Source organism: Pygoscelis adeliae, unplaced genomic scaffold (assembly GCF_000699105.1).
Source record: "Pygoscelis adeliae isolate BGI_AS28 unplaced genomic scaffold, ASM69910v1 Scaffold208, whole genome shotgun sequence".
Taxonomy (NCBI): Eukaryota; Metazoa; Chordata; class Aves; order Sphenisciformes; family Spheniscidae; genus Pygoscelis; species Pygoscelis adeliae.
The window spans coordinates 1,605,418-1,621,527 of NW_008825290.1; the positions used below are offsets into that span (position 1 = coordinate 1,605,418).

The 16,110-nt window shown below is 45.9% G+C and overlaps 1 protein-coding gene across 3 annotated transcripts in view; it reads left to right on the forward strand.

Moving 5' to 3' along the window:
- Positions 1–421: 421 nt before the first annotated feature.
- Positions 422–16,110, forward strand: part of PLXNB1 (plexin B1) — a 40,876-nt gene continuing 25,187 nt past the window's right edge. Inside the window, exons 1-10 of one of the 3 annotated variants that reach the window (XM_009329937.1) lie at positions 426–1,559; positions 6,160–6,342; positions 6,768–6,896; positions 8,713–8,813; positions 9,502–9,634; positions 10,412–10,568; positions 13,450–13,558; positions 13,653–13,761; positions 14,390–15,250; positions 15,679–15,804. In XM_009329937.1, the coding sequence (XP_009328212.1) occupies positions 426–1,559; positions 6,160–6,342; positions 6,768–6,896; positions 8,713–8,813; positions 9,502–9,634; positions 10,412–10,568; positions 13,450–13,558; positions 13,653–13,761; positions 14,390–15,250; positions 15,679–15,804 (3,042 nt within the window). Of the gene's footprint in view, positions 1,560–6,159; positions 6,343–6,767; positions 6,897–8,712; positions 8,814–9,501; positions 9,635–10,411; positions 10,569–13,449; positions 13,559–13,652; positions 13,762–14,389; positions 15,251–15,678; positions 15,805–16,110 lie in introns of all 3 variants that reach the window. The other 2 variants (XM_009329939.1, XM_009329940.1) reach the window with 2 other exon arrangements.

The following is a 16,110-nucleotide window of genomic DNA, read 5'->3' on the forward strand; positions in this document are numbered from 1 at the left end:
TAGGACCTTTCTCCTTAGGTTATGTCCCTGGATTGATGAATCTGTGCTTTGGACTGTTTATTCATCAAGTTTAGTACAAGTCCTGGGCTTGTGAAGAGAAGCTTTCCCCAGTACCACTTCTGGGAAAGTCCCCAAGAACATTACTTGCAGCATTGCAGCTTCTCCTGAAGATGCTGTGCCTGTCATCTTGGTGCGGAGATGATTGAGTAAATTCTCTGATACTCCTGCAGGCCTCTTTCTGTTAGTGCTTCTGCAAACGTCCCGTGTTGGTTCTTTGTGTCTAGCTCTCTGCTTTCTATGGTTATTCATGTACTCTTTGCCCACCTCTCATAATAGGAGTGCCATTGAAGGATTTTGAGTGCTAATCTTCGCTCCTGGTTTCCAAGGAGTTATAACAGCCTTTCCTCTCTTGCAGAGTGTTTACCATGCCTCTGGGAACGTTCCTCCTTCCTGTTCTTTGTTTCTTGGGAGCAGCAATTCCACCGGGACTGCAGTATGTCACGTTCTCCCGCAATGCTACAAAATTCCTCCACCTGTCTATGGACTTGGAAACCGGGACCATTTACTTGGGGGCCACCAACTTTCTCTTTCAGCTGACATCTGACCTGCTGATGAAGAATGTGGTTCAGACTGGGCCAGTTCTGGACAGTAAAGATTGCCTCCCTCCGGTCTCAAAGCTGGAGTGCCCTCAGGCACACTACACCGACAATCACAACAAGCTGCTGCTGGTGAACGCGGTGCAGAAGGAGCTCATTGTGTGTGGCAGCGTGCACCAGGGAATCTGTGAGAAGAGGAGCCTCACGTCCATCGACCACATCCTCTTCCGACCAGAGAGCCCTGGTGACACTCAGTACGTTGCTGCCAATGATCCCAATATCACCACTGTGGGACTCATAGCCTACTCAAAGGATGAGGTCCCCTTGCTGTTTGTGGGACGAGGGTACACCAGCCGAGGAGTTGGAGGAGGGATTCCTCCCATCACTACCCGAAATCTCAGGGCCCATGGAGGGGATGTTCAAGCAACAGACTCTCACTCCATTTTCTCCTATGAAGAAACAGCAAAACTGGCTGTGGGCCGGCTCTCCGAGTACAACCACCATTTCATTAAATCCTTCACTTATCGCTCAAGTGTCTATTTCCTATTCTACCGTCGGGACCTCAAATCTCAATCACGTGAGTACAAGACGTACATCTCGCGAATCTGCCTGGATGACTCTCATTATTACTCGTATGTGGAGTTACCTCTGCTCTGCCAGAGCAAAGCCACTACATACAGCCTCCTGCAAGCAGCCTATGTCACCCAGCCGGGAGAAGGCCTGGCCCAGGGGCAGCTGGCCACCAACGGAGAAGTGCTCTTTGCAGCCTTCTCTGCCTGGCAGGCTTCTTCTGGCAAACTGAGCGAGGAGTCTGCGCTCTGTGTCTATGCAATGGAGGAGGTAGATCGCCTGACCAACTGGACTAGGGATGTTTGCTACATGAGAGATGGGAAGTCAGAAGAAGGGACAGAAGTGGCATATATTGAATACGATGTCAGTTCCAACTGTGTCCAGCTCCCAGCGGTAAGTGGCTTTGCACCTTTTCCAGGGTAAAGAGTAGTCTACAGCGTGTTCTTGTGTTGCTTTGTGTTCCTGAAGTCAGCCCGTTTCCCACAGATGAATGTCGAAATCTGTTTGGGTTAAAAGTCTTTGGGCTCAGGCTCTTTCTTTGCTACTGCAGCAATGCGATGCAAGAACTGTTGCGTCCTGTTTAAGTACAGTCTGTCTCATTGCTGCTGCAGCTCTCTGCCCCACATGGGCAGGTTTCCTTGCAGAGGGAGATGGACTGTGTGTGGCAATGGGGAGGGCATCTGGTGTGACCTGGCCCTGAGGCCTGTCTCATGGCAATACCAGGCAAGAGCACTGAAACTGCGGTTCAGGTTGTTCTTTATCAGTAATTTTATGTCCTGGTCTGCACTGCAGGGAAGGAGAGGAGTATGTGCATGTGCACCTGTGTGTCGGGAAGGGAATTTAAGGGTTGTGCTGTGTCCCTGTTGCTTATGGTGAGGTGCATCTCACAACACTTTCCTGCAAGGGCACCCAGGAACAAAAAAGAACATAAGCAAAAAAACAAGTGTCAACAAAATCCTGATTTCCTATAGACTGCAGTAGTCCTGGAGAATTTTGTGCCCAAGGAAGACCTTTTCCTGACCTGGCTTTTCTTTGTCTCCAGAGCTGTAAGAGGTGGTAATCCTTCTTTAAATTCTATGACAAAGGCATGATGGGATGTTGCAGGATAAAAATGTGAACTGAAGTGGCTGTGACCCTGAATCCTTGCAGCCATGCTGAGTCTGTCAGCCACGCTGGCTGGTGCTGTGATATCGGGGACGGTGGCACAAACACAAAGCAGCAGCGTTCTCCTGGGGCAGTGCTGGATGCAATGTCCCAGCATGAGGCTCTGTGGTTGCGAGTAGCCTGTTTTCACCGAGGGCGTTGCTAGTCCGTAGCAGAACAGCATGTTATCTTGTGTCTTCCTTCTACAGAACAGGCTGTCCAGATAATTGCCTCTTCCCAGCCTTGTGCTAAAGAGCAAAGTGGTACCACAGAGCTTTGGAAGACTCTGGGTTTGGATGTGTAGTCCAAAACCGGTTTTAAAATTATGGTTTTCCTTTCAGTAGCTAAAGCTGACTGTAGAATACTTGTGGGACAAGGGAAGGGTAAAGAACAGACTTGGAGGAGGACAAATATAAGGTCAGGAGGAGTACATAAGATTTGGGAAGCATGAGACTGCCCAGCTTGATGTCTTGCTTTCGCTGTGTTTCTTAGCCATGCCCCAGGTGTCCTTTGCAGGGCCGCATGGAAGGAATCGTCACAGGTGATTTTTAGGGCAGCTTGAGGGAGTTAAATGTCAAACTGGTGTGAGCACTTCAGAAAAATCCTTCATTCAAAATGATGTAGAGTCCCCCTACCATTTGATCCAGTGGAGAAGTGGGTGCACAGGGTGGGAGAAAAAGGCCAGTCTCTGCTATGTGATTCCTGGCGCGTGATCCCAGGGTCCCAGCTGCACGGTTTGGCACTAGTGGGCTGACTAAAGTATGGCATCTTATTAACAAGTGTGTCCAATGATATGTAAATGTCCTAACAAACTTTATCCTTCACCATTCAGTACATGGTAGCGGTTGTTGTTAAGATTGTATCTAACAACACTTAAGGGTCTGTGCCAGCTCCAGCCTGCTCCATTCAGTGCTGAGTGGAAGCGGCTGTCAATGAACATTTTATGCAGGAACAGTTTTAACTCGGTTTCAATGGTGGCAGCTTGTGCTGTATGTAAGGATAATGCTAATTAATTTCATGGTTTTCTGCCTCCAAACCAGCATGTGCGCAAGGTATGCCCTTTTCCCTAGTTCCACTGCCTCCGATTTTTAGCCCATCAGGAGAGGCTAAGATTGAGTTTTACAGTTCAATACAATCTCTTCAACTGGAAAAAAAAATGCTTGTTTTTATAAGAATTTCAGAACCAGTTCATTTGTTCAGTTTGCTGGAGATCCATTAGTCTTGAGATGCAGGAGACTGCGTAGATGCTGTTAGTGACTTGGTAATTGGAAGTGTGAAACATGTTTCTGCAAGGCTTGGGAAAGCTGCATATCTTCTGTGGGTGTAGTTTTCAAGGTATGTAACTTGTCCTTTTGCACTGAGCTTTCAGTCCTCTTCATGTGTAGCTATAGATTTGTCCTATTGTTGCTTCCTACCTGTGCAGTGTAGGAAGCGCGCACCAGAATTCACAGCAGCAGCTTCATCCAAACTTACTGCATCACAGAAGGACGCTGGATGATCCCTGAAGTGTATTTTCTGCTACGTTGCCAAGATGTTATTCACTGAAAACAATTCAAACAGCTCCTATGTAAATTAATATGAGCACTTTATACAGTTATCATGGTCTTAATCCTGTAGAACGGAACAAGTTTCACTCTTGACTGTGATTAACTGCGCTGCAGACAGTCCCTGCGAGGCCGCAGGCAGGCTGTGCCAGTGCTGGGAGAGCTTGCACGGGTCACGTTGGTTTATGGTAGATAAACATTGTGTGTGAAGTGACTTGCCCTTGGCATCACATATAGGCAACAGCAGTGCTGAGCACAACTGGGGTACAACTACTTCTGATTTGTATGCGGTTTTTTTTAAGCAAACTTTGAAAAATCAGCCTCAGTAGTGAGATCATTAGGCTCCAGCATTTGTCTGAATTGATACAAAGGTTGCAAAAGATAGCTAGAATCCCATTCAAAATAAACACTTGATGCTTTTGAGTATGGAAATTTGGCTGTGGCCAACTTCTTAATAAATCTTATAGGAACTGGACAACTGGAGAAATAGAAATCTTTAAGTTACAAAGAGGTGGTTGGAAGAAGCTTAAGAATCAAACAACAGAGCTGATAAGAATAATGTATCTGTCACTAAAAATGAATAACTTAGAGGGTGGTAAAAACCAACAATCATTAAAAGTTGTAACCTCCTCTGAGGCTTTAAGCCAGAGCCTTACGCCTAGCGTGCAGAAAATCAGTTGAATTAGTATTTGAAAGGAAAACAATAAAGCATCAGAATGAAAGTAGCGCTAGTCTAATCGACATGGTTTCTTACGTGGAACCACTGTGTCAAGCCTTGCTTCCTTGCTAAGATAGCAATACATTTGAGAAGTGAATAGAGGTCAGCAGGTTAAATATGTTTTACCATGGGATTTCCATAGATTTTGTCAAAAGCTCCTGATCACTTTTAGTTTCTCCAGGAAGCAGTCAAGTGTTAAAAAACAAACAAAAAAAGCCCAAAGAAATGGGAGGAGAAGGGGAGAAAAGGATCAGGTTTTCCATGGGGTTGGCGAGAGGTGATAAGCAGATGCCTCAAGAATGCCACGTTGTGCCTTTATTGCTGACCTCCGGCGGGGGCGGCTCCATTGCCTGGTGCCGGATGGTACCGTGCGGCTCAGTGCTGCCAAATGCAAAGCCACGGACATCAGACAGAAGGAGTATGTAACCCTGCTCACAAGGAGTCTAAATTCAACCACATTGCCTGAGGCAGGAGAGGGAGCTGGAGTTGGTGTGGACTCAGAGTAATGCCTCTGCTCCACACGCAGCTTTGTAAGAATAAGGGGCTGGAGAGGAGGATGAAAATGTTATCCATAAGGGATTTCATGATGAAAATCATTAGTTGACACAAGCCACATTGTTTGAAGACAAGCCACTGATCGATTAAAAAATGGTGGTTTTAATAGTAATTGTTGGGTGAACAATCCTGCATTCAGTCTCCAAAAGGATACTGTAAAATTAAAGTGGACACAGAACAAGGTGTCTAGAAAGATATAAAGCAACAGAGGAACTATCCTAGACAAGACTGAGTTTATTACTTTGGAAGAAGATGAATCATAATGGAATATCTTCTCTCTACACATACAAAGAGTAAATAAGTTGGCAGCTTTCATTCTCTCTCCTTTAGAATTCAGTAAGTGAAGGTTTGGTGGGACTGGGAGGCATCTAACTGGAACAGAAGGATGACTGTGTTTGCACAGTGCTGTGGAGTTGATTTTCAGAAATCTCACAAGACTCAGAAGAACTGAAGCAGTGTGCAGAGATGACTCTTGTTTTGACTTTTTGTGGGTGTCTCAATTTCTATGTGTAGTTAGTAAGCTCTTTGGAGTTGTGCTCCACCCTGTGTTTATTATCTCCTGATGCTTTGGGATTCTACTTCAGGCTTAGAATTTGTAGGTGATACAACAAAACCATGCTAATTGTTGTAGGTGGGTTTGCACTGGAAGCAGGAATTCTCACCTTTTTGTTTTGTTCTGAAAAATACAATGAATGTTCCCGAATGCTGTATCATGGCAGTGTATAGCCAGTAATGTTTTTTTAAGAACTTCAGAGTTTAGTAGAGTTTTGATGCATTTCACTACTGATGCTGAATGGACTTGCTGAAATGTCTGCAGGATTCTGTGAGGGTACAAACAGCCAACATACCTAAACTAATTATTAAAAGCTGGTTTTTTACTCTCAGTAAAAAAGCTTGGAGGAGTTCAAAGCTGAATTCACTACTGGGGCACCTGTTTAAGGAAGGGGATGGTGGGAAGTGTTAAAGGTACTAATGTTCCTTGTATCCATCTTTTTCATACTGATTTCCCTGTTCTTTCCACTCCCCAAAAAAGGACACCCTGTACGCATACCCCTGCGGCTCTGACCACACTCCCAGCCCTATGGCCAGCCGGGTACCCTTGGAAGCAGCCCCGCTCCTGGAGAAAACAGAGGCCCGTCTGACAGCTGTGGCAGTGAATGTGGAAGATGGCCACACCATTGCTTTTCTGGGAGACAGCAGAGGGAGACTGCACAAGGTACGATCTGGATGCGACAGGAAGCAAAGAGGATAAAACTAATCAGGGATGCTCAGTTGGAAGGGGAAAAAAAGGCAATTTCTCGTGTCCCTTGGGAAGTCAGGTTCCTACTAAAGATCATTGCTATCAGATGGTCTCTTCTCACACTATACTGACTGTTGAGAATGTGGATGCCCCAAACAGTGGTCATGTTGCCTTTGGTTACATCTGCACTGAGCCAATGTCAGGGCTGGTGCTTCCTGCGTGGCTTCCGCAGGTATTGCCAGGCACACACTTCATGTGGCTGAAGTTACTGCATAGAGATTTTGGTGGGAGGTTGGAATCCTCACACACAGCAGTGGTTCCAACTTGTTCCTGATGTAGTACGGGTGTCCCCAACTCCTGCTGTGATACTTTGCCTGCATACAACTGTGACTCTCTTGCAGGTGTACTTAGGAGCAATGGGAGATGCACACATATATGCTTCTTTAGCCATCCAGTTAAATAGCATGGTGAGCGGAGACCTGCTGTTTGACCAGTTGCAGGAGCACCTCTTTGTCATGACCCAGTCAATGGTAAGAGCGATAAAATCCCTTCCACAGAAGCGTTGAAAGCATTTGAGGTCCAGACAAACTACTGACTGGAGTGGGGGAGGCAGAGAAGCTGTGTGTACAGCTAAGCCTGTGCTGGGCAGCAGCTGCCTGCCAGTCTGGCTATCGGGGATGGGGACTGGCCTTTTGCAAAAGCTGGAGGAAGTGTGGAGGAAGTTTTGTTACCTTAAACCGTGGCTTGTTTGCATGTGCGTTTCCCTAAGTCAGTCAGGCTGTATCAGCAGTGATGGAGGAATGTGAATGGCAGGCTATAAAAGGCTGCTTTATTGGCATGAAGACAAGGGACTGCAAATTCCTGGGTTCCTCTGTGTTGAGCAGGAACTGTTTGGACAACAGTTTGTATCTCCATCTGAGCAGAAGAATGTGAGCCTTCTGGGTTCATAAGTAATGTGACCTGTCTTGGTTTTGCAAAAGATTAAAAAGAGAAAAGGGAGGTTTTGTGTAATTAAAACTGTGGCACTTCTCCTGTTTTTAATCAGTTAACAGATTAAGCTGTTCTTCCGTAGTCATGTAACCTACAAAAAGCAGAAATGTGTGGGAAGTGTCTTCAGATAGAGGTGCGCTCTGACCACGTATATAACAACAGTCTTGCAGATGAAATCAAGCTGCATAAGGAACCAGGCAAGGCACCTTCCCCTCTTCTCCTGCTTTCTGTGTGTGCCCAGTGGCAGTTGGAGAAAAAGAGGCATTGCGATGCCTCAGGCTCTTGGGATATTGGTGTCTGCCGAGTAGGAAATCCAGCTACGGAGACTTCATTTGAGAGGATTTGTACAACACCGCTCATAGCAGCTCCTTGAGCTGGAAAGAAAAGGATCCTCCTAGCAAGGGAAAAAGCAGCCCTTGAGTCACTCTGAAGGAAAGAAGAAACAAAAAATGAGAGCATGCTGGAAAACCACTGCTTCCCTTCACACCCATGCCCCCCTGTGCACTTTGAGATACTCAGAAATTTTGTAACACTTCAAAGGAGGAGTTGAAATCTGTGAGTGGAAGATGATTAGGGAAATCTGAAATATATCCTTAGCAGTAATTGTTCTGTCAATTAAAAAATGCAAATTACATCGTGTACTTAGCAAAAGTAGTAGGTCGGGGATTAGAAGTTGGTATTTTAAAGTAACTGACAGTGTAGTAGCTGAAGTGTAGTAGCAGATTAAAGAAAGGGCAAGAGGCTGAAATCAGCAAGTTAAAGCAGAAATGTTTTGCAATTAAAACTTACCCCCAGATGGCACAAGGTTTTTGTTCCACATTGATCAAAGCTTCTTGGTCTACTTTCAGTCAAAATGATAGTTCTGCCAGATAGAGCTGGACAATAGCGCAGATGCATTCAGAGGCCTCAGCTGGAGCTGCTGTCTCCAGCTTCAGTCACCTACATGTCAAGAGAGATGATCTCCCATGACAGAGTCCAGAAAAGCAAAAGACTGAATGGTATTTAGTCTGCTATTCTTTGATCCATTTTGTTAAAATATAGTTTTATCACTAAATAAAGTCTCCTTCTTGCAAAAAGTGTCACAGATAACCTGTTAATAGTAACATACTTTGCTTGCCTCAGTGCCTCTGTACAGCCTGATGTTTAGAGATGTCCTTCAGCAATATGTGAAATGGCCATTCAGATGGGCTCTTGAAACTTGTTCCTTTTTTTCTTTATTTTTATGGAGTATTGGGGATTAAGAAGTTGTTTCAGCGAGCATGCAGATGATAGAACTTGCTAGTTAGGCAGAAGCAGTTATAGACCTGGGGCCTGTGTTGTGTGCACTGTGTTTTCACTGATTTCTTTCTCTGACAGGTGGTAAAGGTTCCTATACTGGAATGTTCCCTGTACTTGGACTGTGAATCCTGTCTGGCACTGAAAGACCCCTACTGTGGCTGGTGTGTCCTTCAGGGACGGTAAGAAAGATCCCTGTTCACCTGCAAGCATTTTGGAGGGATAGTGTTTAAGGATTGTGTCCACTTACTCTCTTCCTTATGTTTGTGTGTCTGGAGTTAGTTTATTTCTAGTTCCTCTACAGGATATTCTCTCTAACTTACCATTTCTCTGTCTGCCTCCCTAAAAAACCGCCAGCAGTCACAGTTGCACACAAGGGTATCTTTCCATTACTTTTTGGGTCTTTGGTCACCACTCATGGTGCTCCTGCCCATGGATTTCAGCCTGGCTTTAGTCTGACTGCAGCTCAAACTGCCTCATTTCAAATGTAGAGAAACTATCTTATCTCTTCTTCTGGTGTCGCTCTCTTATTTAGCACTCTTTTTCACTTCTTGCTCCCCTACTGATGTTGCTTAATGAGACATGGTTTATTCCAGTGTGTCTGTCTGCTTGCTGGCTCTGTCTCCCTGTAAAATGCCATAGGAACTAGTTTATGACCCTTGATGCCCAAAAAGTGCCTACCCATCTATATTTTGGCAACAGTTCATCCTGTTATTGAAGGTGGTGGGAGGCTGGGACTTCCATGGCTTGTGTAGCTGCTTCCCCAAGATTCTAGCAAGGCTTCAGACAGCCAGTGTCAGCTTGGAAACCAAACGTGTCCTCCTAGGACTGCACAGATCTCTCATAAGGCTTCTTGCTATTTCCCTGCAGGTGCAGCCGTCGCTCTGAGTGCTTGCGGTCCAGGTTGAGTGAGCAGTGGCTCTGGAGCTTTAACTCTACACAGCAGTGTCTGTCTGTCCAGTCGTTAACTCCAGCCAATATCAGCAGAGAGGAAAAGAGAAACGTGAGTGGTGATGATCCTCTGATGATGCTCAAGCATGTTGTCGCCGGGGGGGGGGGGGGGGGGAGCGGCTGCGTGGTGCTTAGTTGCCAACTGAGGTTAAACCATGACACATGTAGAAAGTCCCCTGCAAACTCTGAGGAGGCACAAGTCTTCCTGTTGCTTTCAGTGGGGTACTGAATCACAGCCTTCAAGCCCATGTTGTGTGCCTCACATAAGGGACTTAACAGCTTGGCTGTACCAGGAGATAATGTCATTGTTTTTTCCCATAAAACTAAATGTCCTTGCCTGCTATGAGTTACTGGGTATTCCAGAGTATTTGATGGCTGCTTGGGTGGGGTCCCTCCTTGGCTTAGTATCTATAAGGTGCCCTTGTCTGTGGTTTCACAGTGTTTCTGACACTTGCTGTCAGGAAGAACTGAAAAGAGCTACCCAAAATTATGGCTTCAGTCTGGCATCTGAGAGCTGGCAGAAAAGCTATGAAGGTGCTGCAGTGTTTTGAAGTCTGTCATTGTATCAGGAGGTGGCAAGAACCTGTCTTTTGCTAGAGACTTGGGCGAAGGGGGAAGTTGCCGATTGCTTGGTGGATGCCAAGTTCAGTTTGGGAATGGCAAGAGATGATGAATGAACAGTCAGTCCTAGAACGCATTATAGGAAAATGGGTGTATATGTAGATAACTACTTTATGGGGCTCTTTGAAAAAACAGAACGAGAAAATTAGATGAAATAGAAGAATGTGTTAGAGGACAAATTATTTACTGGATATTATTGAATTGGTAGATATTCCTGGCTATCTCGGACTTACCTTCTCTGCGTGAGGAAGAATTTTACTCATGCTACTTTGAAGATTATGAAAGCCCAGCAGTTCTGACAGAGTCAGGAATCATGTGTCCTTCTCCAGATCCCAGCCAAGCACCAGCTTTGCCAACAGGAGCAGGTCAGTGAAATGCTTTAAATGGAGCATGATAGGTCTGATAACATTGTTGGGAGAAAGTACGTTGTAGGTCCGTCAGGTTGCCAGGATTAACAGCCATGAATGTATGTGGTCTGTCAGCAGGTGTTCATTTCATTCTGTCATAATATCTGTTTGCTTTCTACTTCTGTGTCACACACATCCTGTGCTATTTTGGGCTGTTGCCAAATTCCAATGCCAAATTCTGGTAGTTGGAAAGGAGATCCTGCTTGAAGGGTTGTATGCAAATCTGAATATGATCTGAAATGCAGTCTAGAGTGGTGGCTGGTTTGGCAGCTTTGCCATAAATCTGGAGAGAGAACTCTCTTAAATACTGTTTTATTATTTAAATCAAACAAAATGCAAACCTTCTCAAAATTCACATAGTAAGTGGGAGAAAGAAATACATGTAAGGAAAGGCAAGAAGAGACCCACAGTCCTTAAAGTTAGAAATGAATCTGCAGTGCGGCATAACCTCAGAAAATACATAGTCAGCCTTCTATTACTGCAAACAATAACTGGCTGAGTATTGCTAATTGGCCACTCTAAAGAACCTGGAAAGTTCTCAGTTTATAATCTTTGCATTGGATTTTACCCAGCCTGTCAGTGTGAGCTTTGATGAGCTGATCTCCTCAAAGAGCTTGTTCATCTGAAGTAAAAGCCAGGTGCCGGTTGGGAAGCATTCCACACGATTCACCTAAATGGCTAAACAGATTTTCCGTGCAAGTATGCAGCTGGCTAATAGGTTTGAAGCAATCTCCACGGACATAACATGACAGCAGAACCTAGCTAACACACTCATTCAATCTCAAACGCCTTCATTTTCAATATTATTTACAATATCATTATATCTGTTGGCTTTCACACTGCTTTAGTCTGGAACAAACCTAACAGGTCTCCATTCAGGGTGGTCAGGCACAGAGGGAAAGGACTTCACGCACTGCCACTACAGGCAGAGTGGGCAGGATTGGCTTCCCTGTTCAGTTCTGCAAATGTGGGCCTGAATTTAAGCACAGTTGTGAAAAATCAGTGTACATAAAGCCGCAGTCTAGTTCTCATTATTCCAGGCTTCAGGTATTTTTATTGACTCCTTTGTAAGTCAGTCTTGCTTTTATTTCAAGACTCCATAGGTGCTTTACCTATGTTACTTTCATACTGCATCTCTGAGGCTTAACAAGTTGCTTCTGTTTTCTAGCCCGAACTTGCTCATGGATGGTTTGTGTCCGTTTGATCTATTTGTGTTGTCCTTTTGCTTCCACAGCTCTTCTCCCACTCAGTGAACTATGGCCAGGCATTCTTAGCACCGTTTCGCCATGCTAACTGTGCCAACTTTTCCTTCATGTTCTTTTGTTGCTCAGACTTCCTCTCTCCTTCACTGTATTGCTAGCCCTTCTTTGCACGGCTTCTGTGCTCTGCTAAGATGAATTTGAAGCTGGTAATCAGAATCATACACTGTTTTCTAAATGAGATCTCATCAGGGCCTTAGCTACCGGCACTTTCCTATTCCGACTTAGAATACTTTTCACAGCTCACTAAAATATTTGCCTTTTTTTCAGCTTTGTTTTAAAGGTTGCATACCAGCTCATCTGTCACTTTAAGCTGTTGAGCTCCAAGTTGATAGCAGAAACTCTTGCTCTTGATTTGCAAGTGCTCGACCTCATCTTCTGTACTGTTGAACAGCATTACTGGCAGTCATGGGAAATAATGGCCTTTTTGGAGAAAGGAATATTTATAAATATGGTGTCATAACCCTGAAATCCTGGGAGGTATTAGCCCTTCCACCACTGCCAAATGCAATCACCTCTATGACAGTGATGGGTGTTGACAGTACTGCAGTGACTCCTGCCTCCAGCTGCATATGATACCCTTATTTTCTCCTAATCATGAGTTTTCATACACACCTCATCATCAGCTGTTCTACTAGAATACTGCTTCACTTGTCATCCTCTCAGGAACCCAGCTTAGGCCTGGCTGATCCTTCACCAGGCATGTTAATTGTTTTGTTGTGAATATAGCTTGCTTGTAAGAGGACGTCTGAATTCTGTGAGAGGAACGATGGACAAGCTTCTTGTTACTTATTTTTGTAGCAAACTGTCTTGGAGAAATGGCAGCTCCTGGAGTTGAGCAGAGCATGCAATACGTTCCTATTATTTGGAGAACTAATACCCAACTCTAGGGTTGGGGGCGTTTGCCTGGAATAAGATTAATTAGCTGTTTTAGTACTGTCATATGTAAAATATCTCCTTCAGGCTCATACTATCAGCTGCAGTAAGTTTTGACCATCTCTTCAGCTATTTGGTCTATCAGAGAACAGTGATAGTCTCTTCCCAAAGAAAACTGGGCTATCCTGAGGCTTGTAGTTGATGCGAAACCTGGATTTAAAGCAGATAAGCCTTCAGTCATTGCAAGTGAGATTACAAGTCCTATAAACGTCTTCACTGACTCACTTAGTCTGGACATAGAACAAAGCTCTCAAGGTGAAGGCAGTATGTGAAGGGCCTGTCAGTTCTAAGGGTTCGGTTTTCCTTTGGATGACAAAGGAAGACAATCAGCTTTGAGCCTGGAATGTTACATCTTCCTCTAATACAGAGATGACAGTGGAATTACAGCAGATAAAGATGGAGGGATCTTCAGACTAGTCTTCCTTCCCATGGGTTGGCAAGAGCTGTCATAAACCACTCCTGACAAACTTGTCCAACCTGTTTTTAGTGTCCGTAGGATAATCCAGTGATTGAGATGCTAGAAGCATGGAAGGGAATCTGTCTCCGTGTTTGACAGTGTCTTTCCTAAAGCGTGCTGTGTCTCTTAACAGTATGGCAGACTTATAGTAGCTCCATTTCTAAGAAATTTTTATTTTCATTTTCAGATCATGTCACCATAAAGCTCGTAGTGCGTTTCCATGACATCTTCATTGCTTCTGTGGACTTCTCTTTCTATGACTGTGCTGCAGTGGCCCTGCTGTGGAAATCGGCACCGTGAGCATCTGCTTTTTTCTTGTCTGTAGTTACAGGGAGGGTGGCTGTCCCTTCCTGGGTCGTCTTAGCAGCTGCTTTTCTATCATTGTTCCAGGTGCCAGAAGTGTGTGAGCAGTCTCTGGGGATGTAACTGGTGCATCCAGCAGCACCTCTGCACCCACAAAGCAGCCTGTGAGGAAGGAACCATTATCTACAATGAAAGGGTGCGTCTCCTACTCAGTCCTAGTCCTATGTTCTATAACAGCCTCAGTGAGTTGCATTGAGTCAGATCTCTTCTCAGGTAAAATAGCAGCTGTCAGTCACATCAAGCAAGGAGGTGAGCTGTTGGAGCAAAGCCTCCCCTTGGAGCGACACAAGGCTCTGCGTCCCTGATGTTACAAGGCCTTGCTAGGTTTCTGGGGAAGTGCCATCAGATGAAGCAGGTCACCCTTCTCCTGGGGTTGTCCAGCTTGTGTTTTCAAAGCGAGGGACAAGAGCAAGCTGGCAGGGAGGCTGTGAGTGGGGAAGTGGAGCTGATGTCCAGTTTGTGGCTGCCACAGGTGGCCTTGCCGTTTTGTGGGGGATGAAGGCAGGCAGACCTCCCTCTGAGTGGAGGCAAGGGCAGGCATCTGTGGGAAGAGGGAATGTTGCTGGATCTTCTGCACTGTGAGCATTCCCCAGCCCCATCCCAGGACAAGGTGGCATGAGACGTAGCTCTTATTGAAATCCAAAGGGTGAAGCAGCCTCTTGTGAACACTGCTACGGGAAGTAATATGGAGTGGTTTTCTGCTTGGGTTTTATTCTGTTTCGTTTCTTTCTCTCTTCTCAACCCACCGTGTTGTTTTTCTCTAGGCTCAGATCCCAACCTCAAGTGTGTTTCCTTCTTCAGCAGCTCCCCTCACCAAGTCCTCTACCACAGCCCCAACTGTGGCCACAAAACCCGTTACTCCCCCCGTGCTTGTGGTACCAAGCACTGTGCCCCCCACAGAGCCCAACCACGTCACGCTCTCTGCAGCCTCGGATACGACGACTAAGCCTACAGAAACCCTCAGCTATACATACTTGACTCTCTCAACCGAAGCAGCCTCTCTCCAGGCCGTCACAGAATCCCCTCTACCACCACCAGCAGACAAACCTGCTGTCACTGTGCCAGAGACAACTTCTCCCGCTGCATCTGTCCTCACCAGCCCATCCAAAAACGTGGATCACACAGCCTTGCCCACTGAAGGGCCAGCCACTGCCCAGGAGCCACGGCACACCGACCCACCCACCACCCTAGTGGGTAGCCCTCTGCACACGTCTGCAGCAGCAGTAACATCTTCCCCTCATGTCACCAGTTTCAAGTGGCCTCCGAGTTCTTTTCCTGCCACAGAGGCACTGACACCTGCCATCCCATCTCCCCAAACCCCCAGCCAGGTGCCGGGGGACCCTCCTGCCTCTGATGACTCTCCTGGATTGCTGGGAACTGAACTACCTGCTTCAGAGCTCCCACCGTCAGCTCCCCCAGACTGGCTGTTGGAGGAAGGCACAGAGCTCCAGGACACAGAGGACTGGATGGATTTGCTGCAGGCTGAGAATGAGACATCTCCCTTCTCTGCTTCTACTCTTCTGTCGGGTGATGGCGATTCTTCAGAGAGGGATGTCCCTGACTTTCCCAGGATCATCCACCCTGACCTCGACTATCAGTATGATGCCCCTGAGTTTTGGGAGGAGGTAAGTTGCTGGACTTTTGAATTCACAGTCTAAGGCTGTAACGCTTTGAAATGTTCATACAGATTGCTGGTCTAGTATTTCAGCACACAGGAGAGGTTGTGCCCTCTGAGAGTGTAGAAGCTGACTGCTGTAATGTGTGGAGTGAGAAGTGGCAGCCTGAGGAAGAAAAATGTGTGCGAGGTTCCCAGGTCTTGTAGAAATGCTGCTGGCTTGAAGATGGCAGCTGCTGTGATGTCCAGCATATTCACAGCTTTCTGCTGTTCACCTCTTTGGGCTCTTGCATTGCTTTCTTGTAACTTCATGGTAAAGAAGCACAGCTGTGTCTTCATTCAGGCAGGGCTTTGTTTCTCTGTTGGCATGTTAGGCTTTGATGTCCTGTATCAGAGCTGTGGAGGTCTCTTTCTCTAAAGACCCGTGTTTGTTTTCAGAATGAAGAGCTTAACTGGGGTCCAGATGCATGTCCCTGTGTGCAGGGAATCCAGGGATCTTCACTGTTTCCAGTCAACGTGGCGAGGAAGATAACCCTGCTGGGAAAGAATTTCCACCTCTATCAGGTAGTCAGCTCAATGCCATCAGCATTGAGAAACTATGTTAATGCAGCCTGTCCACTGGACTGCTAAAAATACGTGTAAGAGACAGTTATGGCTCTGCCTAGGTTTCTCCTGTTTGCAGAAACACCTAGAGGAATGACCTGCTTCTGTGAACAAAGAATTACATAGCTGGATGTATTGGTGGGTAGGAGGTCACCCAGAGAAAGGGAGAGTACAGGTGTGCACCAACCTGCTGGAGAAGATCTGCATGCGTTTGGATTAAGTTGCACCTGTGCTGCTCTGTAGATGGTAGTTCTTGGAATAACTTCC